Consider the following 19467-nt stretch of genomic DNA (forward strand, 5'->3'; position numbering starts at 1 on the left):
ATAAGTGTCAGCCTGCTCTCTTCCTATGAGTCTCTCTCAATTTTGCTTGTTAGTTCAATTTGTTCTTTAGATTCCACATACAAGTGAAATCATATAGTGTTTTTCTTTCTCTGACTGGTTTATTTTGCTTAGCAAAATATTCTTCAGCTCCATTCATATTGTTGTAAAGGGAAAAATTTTCTTCTTTTTTACAGCCGAATAACATTCTATTGTATAAATGTCCCATCATTATTTTATCCACTTTTCTACTGATGAACAGTTGGGCTGCTTCCATATCTTGGTTATTGTAACACTACCATGAACATAGGGGTGCTAATTTTCTTTCAAATTAGTGTTTTGGGTTCCTTTGGATATATGGTATCTGTCAGGAAAAAGTACAGCCATTGTTAATATAACAACAACAGTTTGCATGACATCGATGTAACCTGGTAGCCAAGGAGAGTAGACTGGAATGCTCATGAGTGAACAATGACAACTTCACTGTACTAGTCAGTGGGGATGGTAGATGCCATTGAGTGAGCATGTGTACTGTGTGGCTATCCACTCAAAATGACTGAGCAAGTAGAGCAATGAGTCTGCAACAAATTTTATATTAAGCTTGAACATTCTTTCATGGAAACTATTCAGATGATTCAGAAGTCTGCAGCTATGGGCAACTAGTGATGGGCAGCTTCATCACAACAACACATCTGCTCACGCATCACATCTTGTACAGAGTTTTTTGACAAAACATCAAATCACCCAGGTGACTCCGCCTCTTCACAGCCCAGATTTGGTGCTGTGTGGCTTCTGGCTGTTCCCAAAATTAAAATCACTTTTGAGAGAGAAGAGATTTCAGACCATCAATGAGATTCAGGAAAATACAGCACAGCAGCTGATGGCGATTGAGAGAACTATATGAGGTCCCAAGGTGCCTACTTTGAAGGGGACTAAGGCATCATTGTCCTATGTACAATGTTTTTTGTATCTTCTTTAATAAATGTCTCTATTTTACACATTGTATGGCTGGATACTTTCTGGACACACCTCATATTCCCAGAAGTGGGATCATTGGGTCAAAAGGCAGATCCATTTTTCACTGTTTTGAGGTATCTCCATACTGCTTTTCACAATGGCTGTACTAATCTACATTCCCATCAATAGTACAAAAGGGTTGCCCTTTCTCCACATCCTTGCCAGCACTAGTTGTTTGTTGATTTATTGATGATAGTCATTCTGAAGTAGATGAGAAGTGATGCTGTCTCAACAAATTCAGTGTGGACAGATGCTCCTCTGATATCTATTAATACCTTGGCCTTATGACCCAGCAGCTCCACTTCTGGGATTATATATGAAGAAACCCAAAACACTAATCCCAGTGAATTTATGCACCCCTATGTTCATTGCAGAGTTGTTTACAATCACCAAGATTTGAAAGCAGCCCATGTGCCCATCAGTAGATGAGTGGATAAAAAAACTGCGGTACACTTACATAGCAGAATACTACTAGAAAATTAAAAAAAAAAAAAAGAGGGAAATCTTACCTTTTGTGACAGCTTGGATGGACCTAAAAAGTATTATACTAAATAAAAAAGCCAGTCATAGAAAAACAATACCATGTGATTTCACTTATATGTGGAATCTGATGAACAAAATTAACAAATAAGCAAAATAGAAAGAGGAATACACTCATGGATACAGAGAACAGACTTACAGCTGTCAGAGGAGCTCAGGGTTGGGAGACTGGATGAAAAAGTTTAAGGGATTAAGCTAAAAAAAAAACATCTCATAGATACAGACAACCATATGGTGATGGCCAGAGGGAAAAGGGGGTAGAAACAGGCAGAAGAGGTAAAGGGAGGACACATGGTGATAGAAAAAGACTTGACTTTGAGTGGTGAACACACAATAGAGTGCACAGATGATGTGTTACAGAATTGCACACTTGAAACCTACATAACTATTAACCAATGACACCCTAACAAATTCAATAACATTTTTAATAATAATAAATAAATTTTAAAATCTCCCTTGAGATAATCACTCCAATAGGGCACTAGTAAGAATTTGAAAGACATAGTGGCCATCATTGCTAACAATATGAGACAAAAATGGAGGGAAAGAGAGAGGAATGGAAAGGAAAAAGTCTGTGTGTGAGTACATATATATATGAATACTATACATAAATCATATATATATAGGAATACCAAAATTGTCACTTCTTCTATTATTTTATTTAATTACTCAGTAAATATCTGTTCAACTCCTATTATATGCCACCATGCCAGGTGTCTGGTCTGGGGAAGTATGAGGGATTTGAAGGGCAATGATGAATTTTTTATTTTTTATTCTTCATTATTTCTTCACTGCTATACCATGAGGATAAATTTAGGTACCACTTGCTCTTAAAAAAAAGAAAGAACAGATGAAGAAGAGCATAACTGAAGATGTGTGAAGAGAGCAGTGTGGCTGGAGTGCAAAGAGTACAGGATGAAGAGCCATGCTGTGTCCTGGACTTCAGCAAAGCAGAAGGAAGTTCAATTCCATGCATTCTGTATGTATAGAGCTCAGAGTGCAGGTTCATGTCTAGCACAGAAAGTAGTTTCCAAGGAACTGGGTATCTTGCATCAATCTCCAGGTGAAGTATGTGGATGCTTAGGTGAGAATAGTGCAGCACTTGTCCACTTTCACTACATTTTAGGAACCAATGACCAGAAACAACATGGAAATCAGCAAATGTTACATGAGCTTCCCTGCCAATCCCATAGACTTCGTTGTTAAAAACTTCCCAGCACACCACTGTTCTTCCTCTGTACTCTCACAATTGTCAGTTAATTTAAAAGTCAAGAGTTTCATTTTAAGGACTCTGGTAAATTTTGTTCTCTGCTTTGCACATTGGTATACCCAAATCATTGACTTCCTTATTTTACACGCCTTGTTGTGATCAGCTGACATCTTCTGAACATAATGGACAACCCATAAAAATGAGACAACCAATAATTATGTGCTTATGAAGCATTCTTGCCAAACAAATGAATTTGAATGTATTTATGCTTCTATAGCTGAATACCAGTTTATGGGTAATATGAAGAATAGAAAGCCAGTTAATGACATAACAATACAGGTTATCATAAAGAACCAATGACTCACTTTCCTTAGCAAATCAATGGCATAAATGGAGGTGAGGAGCTTAGAGATCTATTACACAGTAGGAGAAAACAGACTTAAAAGCCATAATCATCAATTTCCATGTATCAGGAATATGAACTTTGTTGGGATCCATATACAAACCAAAACAATGAAAAAGTATGCTTGAGACAATCAGAAAAAATTCTCCATAGACTGAGTATTACATGACATTGGAAATTATTGTCACCTTCTGAAGGGGAATATAGTCAGTACTATTGTAATAAGTTTGCGTGGTGACAGATGATTGCTAGAGTTAGTATGGCAATCACACTGTAAGCTATATAAATACCAAATCACTATATTGTACACCTGAAGCTAATATAATGTTGTATACCAATTATACTTAAAAAATTACATTTCCAAAATAGAAAAAAGGAATTACTGTCACCTTTGTTATATATCATGATGGCATAGTAGTTATGTTTTAAAAAGAGTCCTTATCATTATAGATGAATAATAAAGTACTTGCAGGTGAAATCACACTTGTGTGGTTTTTCCCTTATAAAAAAATGTCAGGAAAAAATGTAAGAAGACAGAGGGAGCAAAAGTGACAAAATTTGGATAATTTCTGAAGATGGATGATGAATTGATGGGAGTTATTCTAATTTTGTATATGTATAAAATTTTCATAATAAATTTTTTAAGTTGCTTCATTTAAATTTTAATAGTTTTTCTTGCATTTGGCCTTAATTTTTCTCAAGTGCACCAGTACAGTGGTTAATATCAATTAATAAATTAGTATTGTTTTGAAATCCTCAAACAGAATAGGTAATCCATCAATGTCATTTTTTCTGGTCTTCTTCCCTGAGTCCCCTTCCTTCTTTTCCATCTGGATCAGCAGCATATTGGACTTTCTGCACAGTATTTGGTCTGGACTGTCCTTCTCTGTGATCCTGCACTGCCCATATCTATTTTCCTACGTTGGATTCACTGTCTCCCTCTTTGTCAATAGATTCCCTCATTTTACTAGAGAACATGCTCTAGTAGCTTCCTAAGAAAATATAAGTGTGAAGTAAATTTTTCAGTCCTTTAATGTCTTTATTCTCTCTCACATTGGATTTGGCTTGATACTTTTCCTCTCAGAATTTTGGGAGCATTTCTCCATTACCTGTACAGGCGTTAAGGAGTTCAAGGTTATCTCGATTTTCATTTTCTCCCTTTTCGAAAGATATTAGAATCTTCTCTTTATCCCTCTTGTTAAAAAAATGTCTCGGCATATGTGATAAGGTTCATCCTTTTCTATTTATTGTGCTGGGCCCTTGTGTCTCACAGGTCTTGGAAATTTTTCTGGTTTGATTTGTTATAATCTTACATTTTCTCTGGGACCTTTTTCTGTGACTCTTATTCATAGGATATTAGGCTTATTAATCACAATTTAAGAAATTTATTTGGAGAAATTCTATGTGGAAGGAAACAGGAAGAAAATTGGGGAATGTTAGGGGAGATGTCAGACAAGAGTGCTACCCTGACCCCAGTGTAGAAGAGAGCGAGGAACGGTTGGGCAGAAGTGTCCTGGATTCTCCTTAAACATACTGTTGTGGACAAAGCCTGCGGGGAATCCTTGAGTCAAAGTCAGCTGACAAAGGAGTCTCCTGTCTTTTAGGAATGAATTGGCCTTATTATTTTTGTTGCACTCATTCATTGGTGGTAATCTAAACCCAGGCACGGATGTAACACAAGCACAGTGATGGATCTCAAAGTGATGCACCTGGGGCCATGGTCAATCAACGTCCTTCCTTGCTGGTCAGAGGGGCCAACATCATTGACACTACTGTAATTACATTTTATAATCATGTGATGCTGAATGCACTTGCCTGTGTGCTGTGCCTGGGACAGTGGCATGGACATTATAAGCACTCCAAAATCATTAACTATATTTACTGAGTGTCAAGGAGAAGCCTGCAAGGGTGGGAGGTTAGCCAAAGGAATTGTCATAAACTTTATACTTTAAACTTCAGAACCTATTTACTTTTACTTCATGCACTATCCAAATAATTTTGGTCAACATGAGTACAAGCCAAACCCAGGTTAGAAATGGCAGAGTAAAAAGAGGTTAGAAGCTTATTAGTACTGTGACAATCAGAAACTTGGGAAGTGTGCATTTGACAGCAGGAAAAAAAGAGAGAAAAACAATAAACATAAAACACAACAAAAGCATATACTTTTAGAATTTTTAACATTAGGAAACTTAGCCCCAGCAACTTCAGTAGGCATCGGTGCTTCATGGTACCATAAATGTAACAGCCAATGTTCATAATAATAAGCGCCATCAAGAAAATGTTTCACCACAACTTTGAGTAGGCAGGAAAGCATAAAATGCATTTTAGAATGATTTCTGTCCATAATAGTTAAAACTGCAGAGGAACTCCACAGAAAGAGTAAATCCTCCAGGATTCTGGACAGCTGACAGTTTTACTGATCCAATTAAGTATATGGCTTTTTTGTTTTCCTGTGCATAATTGCATATTATTTTAACAATCACTTGCTAGTGAACAATCATTAGCCTTCTCATTTTATGACCTGATTTTTATGTTGCAATACCCATACCTTTCACTGCATTTGTTTGTCATCACTGCCTAGGTGCACTTGCTTCCTGAGCAAACATCAAATCTCTTTGATAAATCATGAACACCAGCAGAGCTGCCAAGTCACTTAAGTTAAGCTCCTGAGAAGGGCTTGGCCACTGCATAACTGTCACTGAGAGGATTCTCACTCCAATGGCACATGCCCCAGGCTGCCTGTTTGGACGTCTCCTGGCCCTGCTTCCCAGACAGCCGGCTTCCTTTTGACAGCACTTCCTTGTGTCTTCCCCACACTGCTTTCCATGTGTTCCCGCTTACGCACAGGAACAACCGAGTTGTTGGTGCTTTCACAAACGTTGGGCTAACAACAAAATCGCTGTTTTGGAATATGACATCGACTCCTTTGGAGATAATTCAAGAACTTGATGGCAGCTCATCTAACCTCTCAAGATACTGTCAGAGCCTGAGAAACTGTTGTCTAGGACAACAGTCTTCCACTGTGAAACTGGGCTACTTACAGCAGGCACAGTGGGGCAGCAGCAGCCACACAGAGTGAAACAGAGAATGACAGTGAGAGAGAGACAGAGAGAGAAAGAGAACGCCATGAGAGATACTCACATAAGTAAAGACAAGGAGAGCAACATACAACATGCACATACATATCTTGTCCTGGTCAGTTCTGGCTGCTGTAACAAAAGTACTGTAGACTGGGTAAACACTTGTTTATTAGGCTGAGAAGGCATAGACAGATTCCCGTCTGGGGAGGGCCCACTGCTTGGTTCACAGATAACTGGCAACCCACTGTGTCTTCACATGGGGAAGGGGTAGGAAAATTCTCTGGGAGTTCTCCCTGTAAAAGCACTAATTCCATTCATGAGGGCTTTGCCTTCATGACCTAATCACCTCCTGAAGACCCCACCTCCAAATACAATCACACTGGGGTTTAGATTTGAATATTAGAATTCGGTGTGACACTTTTAGTCTGTAGCATGTCCAGAGATAATTCAGAATTAAGAACAGAAGCAGAATCTTTCTCATTTTCTCACTGATATCTAAGTTCTAAAGGGCCTGGGCTCTGTTTGCTTGCAACTACACTAAGTAAAATTTATGATAAAAACACAAAAATGCTACACGGGCAGTGCATAATTCATGTTTGATAACAAAGAACAAAAAACAATAATGTCCTGAAATTTGTTCCTCACGTTGCTACAAGGATTAAAATAGCCAGTAATTTTGCACAGGTTTAATTTTCCCCAGTTCTTAGCTATTAACTCCTTTTAAATCATCTGCTTTCTGGCTTTGGAAAAGAACTCAAAGGACTGTGCTATATTCTGTACATCCTAACAGACTACAGTTGTTTTAATTATATTAAATGCATTGTCCCTTCTTTCTCCTCTACTATCATGCATGGCTTTCTCATGTCATCTGTTTTTCTGTGAGTCCTATTCCCCCCTTCCCTTTTATCCTGGATGGCATCAGTACATTTTGAAATATACAGATCTACTGGTAAAATAACTGAAATGCACAAGGAAATGCAGGCTGGAAGAACTTGAGCCTGGAATTTCAGATTACTTTCTTCGTCTGATCTTTTCTGTTTCATATTTTCTTTTGTCATCTTCATATTTTTTCAAGACATAAAATTAAATGTTCTGCAGCTCCTCAGGAATGAGTAAATTTAGGATAATAGTTCAATGACATTTTTAGAAACTAAAATTTATCTGAATTTAAAATTATAGGTTTTGTTTTTCCCTCAAACTAAATTCATCAGATATGAAACAAGAAGTATTATGAAGCATTCCAACTTTTGATTTGAGCACAAACAACATGTTGGCTAACTTCTATTGATTTTATCTGCCAATCTAGGTGTAATCACACTTTAAAAAGCACATTTATGCAATTTGCTTTTCCATAAAATGTCACCATTGCATTAAATACTTTGAAAACAGTCTTTGTAAATCAATCTGCACTTATTAGATTTGTTTAAACGATAGCATTAGAATTCCATGCTGAGATTTAATTTGGTTTTAAAATAACTCCCTACATGCAGATCGTTTCCAAGGGTGGAAAGGCTAGTTCCCAATTATTTTCACACCATCAGTGCTAAATGTGTTTAATAGCTCACTTCCCTATAAGCTGAGGGTACTCTGAAGACCTCCCCATTCAGTAGGATGCACATATTTTACCTCAGCCTATTTTACATTTTGAAAAAGGCAAACTGGAGAACCATATCCAAAAGAAAAGGAAAAGTTCTTACCTTATTCATGTCAAAGGTATTATAGACTTGATCAACATGTTGGTTGGCCTTTTGAGTCAGACCTTGCAGACCCAAAAGTGTCTTAAATTCATGCAGTGTTTGCAGACCGGATGGATATTCCATCATAAATTTTCTGTACCACACATAGATCTCTGTAGCTGGAATTGCTGCCAGGCCATTAGCTATAGATTTACTATTGCCCATCGGGACCCTGTCAACAGCTTTTCCTCAGGTTGTTTTCAGGTAGGGTCGGACTGTGTTTAGTCCCTCACTCTTCACTAAAACTTGAGGCTAACATATGCCCTTAGAAAGCTACTCTAAACCTCTTACAGCTAGAGACTAAATAAGAATAGAAAGCCAGTGAGATTAACTCATCTGTAGTTTTAAGACTAGGTCATTCACTGCTTCCTGATGGGATTGTGGTAACTGGCTATTTAGAGATGCAGTTTCTTGTGAAGGACAGAGGCAATAATTTACAGTGTAATCCTTACTGTACTGTTAGCCATAAATTCTGACCACATTACAGAGTGGCACAATGGAGTCCTATGGAAGAACTTGGAGTTGCAGTCAGGAAGCCTGGGTTCTAAGCTTCACCTGCCACTTATTAACTGCACGGAAACATTACTTATGTTCTCCAGTCTGTTTCCCCATCCATAAAACAGTAGCAAGAGTATTTGCCTTTTCACACCTAAATACTGGGAAGATAAATTGAGATGAAAAACATTTTTTAAAACCATGGGGAAAATATATACCCTGAGTATTGTTAAATTAAAAGGAAGTCTATGTATACAAGAGGGCTGTGTAAAACAGAGCTGTTATTATTTTCAGTAAAAAGAGATGTACACGTAGTAGGCAGGAAAGTGCGGTTCACAGATAAAAGAACATATTGGACTGTTTTCTCCAGCATTGTTCTTGCTTTTTTTCTAGCTGTTCTGTCTTTCCTGTCTCTCTGGTCTGCATCTACCTATGACTGCTAGTTCTATTCCACTCCAGTTCCCAAGCTTATCTAAGGAAATTGCAATGGACTTGAGAACTGAGTGGATGGACCTAAGAAGTGTATCTATGCCCCAGTAATAGACACGAATTACCCATGTGCTCCTCAAGCCATCTCATAACCAGCCACACTTAGGAGCAAGAAAACTGTATTATTTCCATTTAGAGGTGTTGGGTTCTAAGTATGCTTCTCCTCTCCTAACTTTACTCCATTTCCCCCACAATTCCCATACTGACTCAGTTCATAAGTCTGGTCTCTGTCTTCATCCCTCTTCCTTAGTCCTGCTTACCTGCTTAAAACCCCGATTCCTCAAGAACTAGAGCCTGTGGACCCTTAATGTAACTGTTGTGACAGAAAGTATGGATGTTTAGGGTGAATAAAATTAATTTTGTTTCAAACACACCACTGTAGACTTTCAATAAAATATTTTAACTTCACAATTAGCCTTATATAACAAGTGCTCAGTAAGGTCATAGAAATTTGGAACTCACCCGCTTCGTAGCATTACTTACAATAGTGAGAGTAGATGAGATAATGAGGACTCAGCCTGGGGACTATTCAGTCAAGAAACATGAGGAATATCCTTTTAGAAACTTCAAAAGCCATTCTGAAAACTCCCTCTTCAGACTCTTTCTAAATGTCTGCCAGAAGGATGCTCTGAGGCGCTGACTGCTTACCACCATTAACAGATATTAATCACCAATTTTTAGATTAAAGGAAGAAGGATAGTGCTGATGGCAGAGAAAGGTAATGAAAGTTTTCAAGGGACTAAGAAAATCCCTTGTGAAAGAAAAACTTTGGGTAGGGCAAGGATAGAAGGGCGTGAGGTCCAGAAATCACGCTTTTAAAACAATCTGCACAATGATGACTTGTTGATACAGGAAAAACCTTTTACACTATTACAAATAGCATGAGAATTCTTATATTGGATACAATATTGATATCTAAAAGTCAGGAGTTTTGTTATATACAGAACAAGTTATAAGACAATGAGAGAAAAAAGTGGGAAAAGACTTCATTTACAATAAATCTAAGATATAATCAGCCAATAAGTATAACTATAATGTGCAAGATGTATTTGAAGAAATATTTTAAATACAGGGCACCAATGAAAACTTTTCTTTAAATTGTTTTTCAAATACAGTTGTCTCTATTTTCTCTCCTCCTCTTGCCCCCATCCTACACATCCCCACATCCCACCCTGGATCCTACTCCCTTGTTTGTTTTGTTGATCAGGTTCTGCTTTTAGGTGAGATCACTTCATACACATCAGAGTAGCCATCAAAACAAATCAACAAGTGCTGGTGAGGATGTGGAGAAAAGGGAATCCTAGTGCACTGTTCATGGGAACACAGACTGGTCTAGCCACTGTGGGAAACACTACAGAACTTCCTCAGGAAACTAAAAATGGAACTGCCTTTTGACCCAGCAATTCCACTGCTGGTAGTATATCCTAAGAACCCTGAAACATCAATCCAAAAGAACCTATGCACCCCAATGTTCATAGCAGCACAATTTATAATAATCAATGAAAACTTGAACATATAGAAAGGCATATTTTGTTTGGTTGTGGGTAAGAAGAAATGACAGTAAAAGGCAATTCTCTTTATCTTAATCTTACATCACCACAAACCCAACAAAGCACAAATAAAATCTGAGAGTGAGTGGTGACTAAAAAAGCTAACTCTTAAGTCTGAGTGAGAAGACACACTAAGCCCAGAAGCCATAAACATACAAAGACACACAGGAAAATTCTGAAAAATAAAATTAGTGACTAGCCTTGACAAAACAATAGGGGCCTAACATAAGAAAAGAGGGAACAATCAATGAAAATGATGAAATACATTTTTTAGAAGTTGATCCAAATATGAACAGGAATTTACAATGCAATAAAGGTAGTTTGTAGATTGATAGGGGGAAAGACTGATTATTTAATTAACAATTCTGAGACAATCTGGACTATCTGGAAACACACAGAAAGTTGTTTTTTTTTTAAGATTTTATTTATTTATTTTTAGAGAGGGAAGATGGGGGGGAGAGAAGGGGGGGGAGAGAGAGAGAGAGATGGAGAGAAACATCAATGTGCGGTTGCTGGGGTTATGGCCTGCAACCCAGGCATGTACCCTGACTGGGGATCGAACCTGTGACACTTTTTGGTTCACAGCCCGCGCTCAATCCACTGAGCTACGCCAGCCAGGGCTAAAAGTTGGGTTTTTAATGTACTCTTTACACCAAAATAAATTCTAGATGACTCAGAGATTTAACAATATAATTATTATGAAAATCATTATAAGAAAATAAAGCAAAATTTCTTTATACCTTTTGCATTGTGAAGTCCTCTCTAAATATTACTACTAAGCCCAGGAGCCATAAACAAAAAAAAACTAAACTAAAATTTTTAAAAATCTTATATGGCTAAAACCACCATAAAATGTTTTAAATAAAATATTATGATAAAATATCTGTCATACACATAATATAAAAAAGATAATTTCCCTCATATGAAAAGAATTCCTATAATCCTAGAAAATAATTCTATTGGGTGGTAAGAGAATACTACCTGATAGAAAATGAACAAAAGTTAAATTTAAAAATTCAAACCAATTTTAAACATTAAAGATTCTCAACCTTATTCATAGGAAATATACATTAAAGCTACAAGGTTATACACTTTTTATCTACTTCATCAGCAAGATTAGGGAGATTGATAATTCACTGGGTAGGTAAAGGCCTGAGGAAACACTGATGTGGGAATGTATGTTAGTAAAATTTTTATGGAGTGCTATTAGAAGATATCTATTAATAATAAAATGTACATACCTTTTAACCCAGTAATTTATCTTCTGAGATTTATTTAACAGATATAACTGCATCTATATGAAATTGACATATTTAAAAGAATATTCACTATTGTGAGCATGTAAATCCAAAAGAATGGGAAAAATGTAAATATCCATCAATAAGAGAATAGTTAAATAAATTCTGGTACGTCCATGGAATGGCATACAGATAATGAGAGACCTCTACCTGTATGGATCCTGATATGGAATGGTCTTGAAGATCTATTAAGTGGAACAGCAACAGCATCTTTTGGTTGTATTACATCCATATTTATATCTATGTAATGATTTATGTGGTTTTATGTGCATTGATTGTACCTGGATTGATTCACAAGTAATTGGCAAAGGCATGCCGTCTGAGAGGAGTCATTAAGTGGCTAAGCATGGGGTGCAGACTTTGCACCCTATTCCACTTCACAAGTTCTGAACTTTATACTATGTGCACGTGCATGAAATTAAAAATACACAATCCCACAAATACACATTAAATCTTTATTGTTTTCATCCAAAGTTAGACATTTCTAAACAAACACACAAAAGAACCAGTTATCCAAGAATACCTAACAACACAATTCTTAACATATGTGTAATGTGTTCACATCTTACTTAGACTTGCTCTTTTACTACAACTGAGTAAGGAAATTACCACACATACTATAGTTCAAAGTTTTTTAAGGATTTGTTATTTTCTGCTTTATGAGTATTGGCTGCAGTGGAGAAAGGACAGAACTGTCTTTTTCAACACACGCTTCAGGAGCAGGTAACTCTGTAGTCCCATGTATTCTGATTTTGAAAAGCACCGTTTTCCAGTCTTTTAAGTAAAACTAAAATTTAACACTAAATGGCATTTCCATCTTTCTTAGCTGCTCACATGGAAATTACAGAACAAGAAAAAGTTTCTGAAAGAACAGGAAGAGTTAAGGAATAGGACTGGGAAATACACAAATTGTAAATCACTCTGCATTCCCAAAGTGTACAATTTTCTTAGTATTAAACAGGATGAACTTCACAATAACAAGTACAAGGGGAAATATTTTTTAAAGAATCTTCCTTTTTCTTATTAGCATTTCAGAAAAGGGAATGTCTTTGCTGACTGCTAGTTATGAGAAGAACTTTCATTTCTTCTCTAAAGGGAGACTATGTTCTGTATGTGCAGTTCCTCTATTTGAAGTGTTCCCCAAAAGGAGATTATCTTCTTTCAGCAAAGCTTCTAAATAACGGTCAATCTGTTCCAGGTCTCCTCCTGGTCCTCCCTGCCAAAGCAAAGCAACAGTCACAGCAGAGGAAGAAGCTGCAGCGTTTATTCCTGTGAGCTTGTGGGCCTCTGAACAGTCTTCTCTATGATTCATGTAACAACACAACCCACCTTGCATTTCAATAATGATTTTAACCTTTTAAAGTGTTTTCACATTTAATATCATTTTATGCTCACAAGTGGTTAAAGAGTTGGATCATTTTTTCTTCTTCAGAGGAGGTTAATTTATCTTTTATTTTCCTTCTACCTGATTCTTTGTCATATTCCTAACGCCCCTCCTCCAGCCTCATCTCATCTTTCTGTGATAAGTGCTCATCTCCTATTTTCAAGATTCATAAAATCTGTAGCTTTACAGGCTAAACAGGTGAGCAGAAAAATTCTGATTTCTCTGTTTCTCCTCTTCCCTCTGCAGCATTTTTCCCCATGATGCTTGGCTTGCTGCCTGCCTCTCTCCCTTATCTCTCTTTTCCCTCAGATCTCGAAGTTAATTTCATGCTCTCCTTCCCTGGGCTTCTTGTATCATCAACAGCTAGACAAACAGTCCTTCTTTACTGACCCAAATCTCACACCCCTCAGGCCCAACCATGGCATCAACCCCTCCCCAAATGAGCTGACAGAAAAGAGAATTTTTAGGAAGGACCTTTTAGAAATAACTCCAATTTTATTATTGTTTCCTATAAATGTCTGGCACAATCATCCTAGCTTCTGCATCCCTTATCTGTTAAATAGGATTAAATTGAATATGCTTCTGCTTTGTTCCCTATATCCTAGATTTCTTTAGTCCTCTATCCAGGCTGGATTATTTTACATCCCAGCTTTGTGACTAGGAAGAACCCTTTCCTAAAGACAGATTTCCACAATACTGATCTTCACCTACATTCCAAATATTCACCGACCCTTAGGAATACGCTGTCTGATCTTTCCTGACACTGACCGCTCTCAGCTGACTGGGTCTAGTCTGATCCTTTGGCCAATGCTCTCTACCTAGCAGACTAAACTCCCACCTAGAACTTCAGGTGGGTCCCCGGCCTCTTCATATGCCCACTGCATCTGCTGTTGGGTCTACCTCTTCTCAAGTTTCTGCTCTATTCCACTGTATTTGCTCTAGCAATCAGAGACAGTAAAAATGGAAATTTTAAGTGGGGGATGAGAGTACATATATTTAGGCAGGAACCCTTTGAGTACCTCTCCAATGATACTAGACAAAGCATTTCACACTCTGTGGGCTAAAGTTCTTCACTTCCTTACCAAACTTTGTGAATAAAACAAATTAAATTAGTATAATGACCTTGACTATTTTGGAGTAGAGACAGGAGTTTGTCATAAAAAGGAGAACAAATTATTATGCTTTCATTTTTTCCTACCAAAACATAAGTTTGTTATTCTGAGACCCAACACTTTTTATGAATTTTTCTCATAAAGAGTGACATTCAAGTTCTATGACATAGAATTTGATATGATATAGGTCTCTCTAGTTTTTCTTGTTAGTGAAACAACTATTACCAATGAAAGTTAACCAAATGCCAGGCTTCGTACTAGACCTTTTCCACATAAAAATATTTCCCACCCTTTACAGCCACAAGAACCAAAAGGAGCTCCACTGACATCCTACTTTTGCAGCAATACATAAACTTGAATGATAGGCTTATATACTATTGTTGATAGAAGCACAAATACAATTAGCATTATTGGAAAACAGCATTAATTGTCCTTTTATATTTTAATAATGAAACATTTTAACTGCTGCCTAGACAACCCAAGGAGAGGAAAGGTCATTTCTTTTGGCCATATACCTCAATTAAACAAAAACATTTTCTGCTTTTTATTTTGTAGTCAATATAAGAGAACTCCCAGAGAAACCAAAATATGTATTTCTCTGAAGGAGAAATAGACTATCAATTTGAATGCTCACAAGCCAGGCTAAAACCAGGGAAGTATGGCTTCAAAGTCTGTATTTCTCCCCAAACCCCTTCATGGCCAGAACACGCCTCCAGCCCTCCAGTCAGGGCTCTCAGGTGGTTGGGGAGAGACTCAGCTCCTGGCCTCTCAGCCTGCATGGCCCAGGGAGGCTCTGTCTTTGTCCCAGATTTACTCTGAGGAAAATGCTGTGTGCTTCCTAGGCTCACTGGTGATTTCTCAATTTATTTCTAGCATTTACAGAAAGAGTTTTCAGTCTTAACTATATATGTGTTAATTTTTTATGTATTTTACCTAACATTTCTATGTGCTATGGTAGGAGATGAACTTTTCCTCACTAGCTCAATCTCAGAGAAGCCGAATTCTTTATGCATTAAAATATACAAATAAGATGGACAATAATCCATATTTACTTGATATTCCCTGACCTCTCCAATCTATCCTCTAAGATTAGAAGAGTCTATTTTTATTTATATATTAGGGTAAAAATAAATTAACATAGTTTGCGATCTGAAAAAACTGGAAACATACTAGTGAGGAGACTTGAGAGTAATCACTATACCAACAGTATACAAGCAAAGATTCGAATTTTGTGAAGAATAATAGACCTTTAAAAAAGGTCCTAGCATATACTTTCCAAGTTCATTTATTTACAGTTTCAATACCCTCACAGGGAGAGTAAAAGCTAGGTTAATGACCTGTCCGAGGTCAGTAAACAGATGACGATGTTAGATGCTGGCCAAGTGCTCTTCCCACAACGTATACCCCTACTGCTCAACTAAAATCTCATCACTCACCAGCTGAAATTTCTGCAGCACTGCTGACAGTTTCACACGAAGCTTGTTCAGTTTATCTTCAGTAACTTTTCTTTTCTGCTCACATTGCACCAGAGTTACTTCATTAATCACTCCTCTCCTATTAGCATCATAGATAATAGACTGCATTTTTCTCTTCAGTTTCTCTTCATATTGGGCCATGTAAACATTCTGGATCTGGAAATGTTTTTTAGAACAGTCTTAATATATTTTTGAGTTTTACTTTTCCCCCTAATATGAGAAAGTAATTTCATATTTCAATTATGCATATATATACCTAGTGTCAATTCCATATGTATATAAGTCATCACATGTTCCACAAATATTGTTTGTCCTTAAGAACATACACTCTAATAGGAGAGGAAAAGAAAGAAAGAAAAATGTACAATAGTCCAGATTCTGTAATACATGGATGAGAGAGGCACACCAATGCATTCCCTTGTTTTAGAATGAAGACGGAACCCATTAATGGTTGAATTTGTTCTCCCACCAGTGATACCAGATTGTTCAAGACACCAAGGGGGAGGACCCTGTAGCCCTCTCTCCACAGAACCAGAAACTCACACACAATGACAGAATGGCCAGCCACCAGAACTTTTATGGCAGATTATGTTGTGTTATTTATAACTCAAGTCTGTGGCATTTGGAAAGTACAGAAGCTACAGTAAGGGGGATTCCTGTTCTGTCACTCCCTTTGGGTTCCTTTTCCTGATGTAAAGACTACAGTTATATATGAGCACATACAACCCTTGCTAATCCAAGGGCTCTTGGTAGTTTTCCAAAAGCCCATGCTGTGTTTGTGGCACTCACAGAAGAAATAGATAATGGAGAGGCCAAATGTTTCGACTTCAAAATGACATTAATTTCTTGCATCAACATTTTGAGAGGGCCAAGGGATAGTCAGAGAAAAGAGATTCATGTCAAATCTTGTTTTGATAATCATTTAAATGGCTCTGTAATGAGATTTCTGTGCTCTAACATGATTGGGCTGCCAGGAAAATTGTAAGGTGGCTTTGTTTGTCTTCTAGGACTGCCCTCCCCACCTTGCCCCTCCTCTACCACACTCCCTAATACGTGCGGGCCCTTCCTAGACACTATCCACATGGTCCCCTTTGTACTCACTGACCTCATTGTGAATTTGTCATCTTTCTATAAAATCTTTTAAACAAACAAAAATCCCTAAATATATTAACTTCTCTTTAATAGACATTCACCGTCTCCTAAATTCAAGAAATTGAATTTAACTATAGGTGATACAAAGATATGTAAGGTTCAGTCTTTACCCTGAAAAAATTTAAAGACTACGGGGAGAGATAATCAAGTAACAGATATTATATCTTATGTGAGAAAGTGCAATTGTACACCCAAGTAAGACACACATATTATTAGAGTTAAGAAAAGGGTCTGAATTCTCCATTAAATTAAGAGAATTAAAATCTTTACTTAAAATAGTTACCTTAGATCTATGCCAGTAAGTTATCCCCAATTATTCTTGTGTTTTGTGAGCTATTAACTGAAAGTATTTGGGAGTAAGGATACAAATACCACTCCAGAGTGGCAAACTCTGGTCCTAAAGGTGTGCCCCCCTACGCATGCACACATAATACACACACACAAAGTAGCCTGTTCAAGGTGAGATTTACTTGTGAGGTTTGTAGATTGCCATATAAATACATTTTAGAGTCTTTAACTTCCTGGAAACTTGTGTGACGCATCAGGAATTAGACTCTGAAAGCCTTGATCTAACACTACCTATTTTTACCTTATTTCCTGAGTTCCAGGCCTCATTTTTCCAGGAATACCAAGCTCATTCTTGCCTCTGGCCCTCTATGCCTGCTATGTCTCTTTGTTTCTTCAGTTTGACCCCAGATTTAGAGAAGGCTGACTCTTTGCCTCAGGTCTATATTGAAACATGCTCAAATATCCTGTGCTCACCTAAAATAGCCTCCCCTTCCCTAACACACACCATCACTCTCTATCCCCAGCCCTGCAGTTATTTTATGGCCTGCCACACTATATATTTATTTATTTCTGCATTTAGTATCTATCATTATGTGACACTGCATTATGTTTTATTTATGTTTTTATCTCTTTCTTTTTTACATTCCTTCAATGTGAAAAAAAAAGGTTTGGTTCATGTCTGTATTTCCAAAGCCTGCCACACAGTGAGTCCTGAGTAGTGGGGAGTTAGCAGGGCCAGTGTGTAGCATTCACAACACAGTAAGTGGATTTCAGACACAGGGGCCAATCCTGCCTTGAAATCCACATTCTAAGATCGTGGAGGGGAATCTACTTTTGACCATCTTCAATTCAACCTACAAGAAGCTGATGATTTACAACTAAGGCAACAACTACCTCCTCCAGGAAGCTTCACAGATGCTTCCTATGGAGGCTTCAGTCCAATGCAGACAGTGACATTTCCATGGGTTGCAGGTGGAGGAAGGTAAATAATTCAATTCAACTGGAATAATGGCAAGGTCAGATAGTTCAGATGTCACCCATTTACACTTCTTAGTTTTCAGAACTCTAAATTTTACAACTTCTGCCGTCCTGAACAATAGCCACAAAATCCTTTTTTATATAAGCAAAACAATAACACAAACCAAAAGAAATAAAATTTAAGAGATATAAAATATTAAAACAACATTATTTAGAAAACAAAAGTAATGCTCATCAGCAACAAAAAGGAACACACTATTGACACACGAATGGCTCTAAAGGGCATTATGCTGAGAGAATAAAGCCAATCACAAAGTTACATATACTGTATGATTCTATTGCTGTAACATCTCTAAAATGACAAAATTACAGACAGGGAGAACAGATCAATGGTTGCCAAGAGTCTGTACATGGGAGGTAGGACTATAAAGGAACATCTCTGTGGTAATGGGAGCTCTGGATCCTGATTTTAGTAGTGGTTACACAAATCTGTACCTATGATAAAATGAGACACATATTTTACCAATGTCCTGTTTTGATATTATATTGTAGTTATATAATGTAGGACATAAGCTTGGGGGGAAGGGTACTTGAGACCTCTAATATTTTGTAAATTTCTGTGTATCTATAATTACTTCAAAATAAAAAGTTCAAAAGACAACATTGATAATATGGTGTGACATTAAGAATGTTTACAAAGCCCTGGCTGGTGTAGCTCAGTGGACTGAGTGCAGACCTGCAAACCAAAGGGTTGTTGGTTTGATTCCCAGTCAGGGAACATTCCTGGGCTGCAGGGCAGGTTCCCAGTAGGGGGCATGTGAGAAGCAACCACACATTGATGCTTCTTTCCCTCTTTCTTCTTCCCTTCCTCTCTCTCTAAAAATAAATAAATAAATAATCTTTAAAAAGTTTATATAGCACATTACATTAAAAGTCATATTTAGTCTCTCAAAGTTCACTGTCTTGTAACCAGCAAACTATATTTCCTTCAAATACCACCAGCCTGTTTCTGATTTATTCTTCTGCCTTTCTCAGGCTAACATCTCCAGGAGGTTTCCGTAAAATATAGCAATTTTCACAACCTTTAAAGCTCAATATAAAGGGACTTCTAGTTGTATTAACATTTTAATGAAGGTGAGTAGAGATTTATAACAAAATGAGAAGCTTAGTTCTGCTGGATAAACTTACCCTTGTAAAGGTATTTTAGGCAGATCAAAAGTCTAAAACTACAGTAATTCAGAACAGAATTAGAATTTTAAAGAA

The 19467-nt window shown here is 37.2% G+C and overlaps 2 protein-coding genes across 3 annotated transcripts in view; both read right to left on the reverse strand.

The window, feature by feature from the left end:
- Positions 1–8262, reverse strand: part of GUCA1C (guanylate cyclase activator 1C) — a 40212-nt gene extending 31950 nt beyond the window's left edge. For both annotated transcript variants that reach the window (XM_036018058.1, XM_028534182.2), the window contains exon 1: positions 7945–8262. In XM_036018058.1, coding sequence (XP_035873951.1) covers positions 7945–8148 — 204 coding nt within the window. In that variant the 5' untranslated portion in view covers positions 8149–8262. The remainder of the gene's footprint in view (positions 1–7944) is intronic.
- Positions 8263–12326: 4064 nt separating this feature from the next.
- MORC1 (MORC family CW-type zinc finger 1) overlaps positions 12327–19467 on the reverse strand; it is a 157987-nt gene continuing 150846 nt past the window's right edge. The window contains 2 exon segments of the mRNA XM_028502395.2: positions 12327–13031; positions 15748–15942. Of these exon segments, the coding sequence (XP_028358196.1) occupies positions 12894–13031; positions 15748–15942 (333 nt within the window). The 3' untranslated portion in view covers positions 12327–12893.

This window comes from Phyllostomus discolor, chromosome 2 (genome assembly GCF_004126475.2).
Source record: "Phyllostomus discolor isolate MPI-MPIP mPhyDis1 chromosome 2, mPhyDis1.pri.v3, whole genome shotgun sequence".
NCBI lineage: Eukaryota > Metazoa > Chordata > Mammalia > Chiroptera > Phyllostomidae > Phyllostomus > Phyllostomus discolor.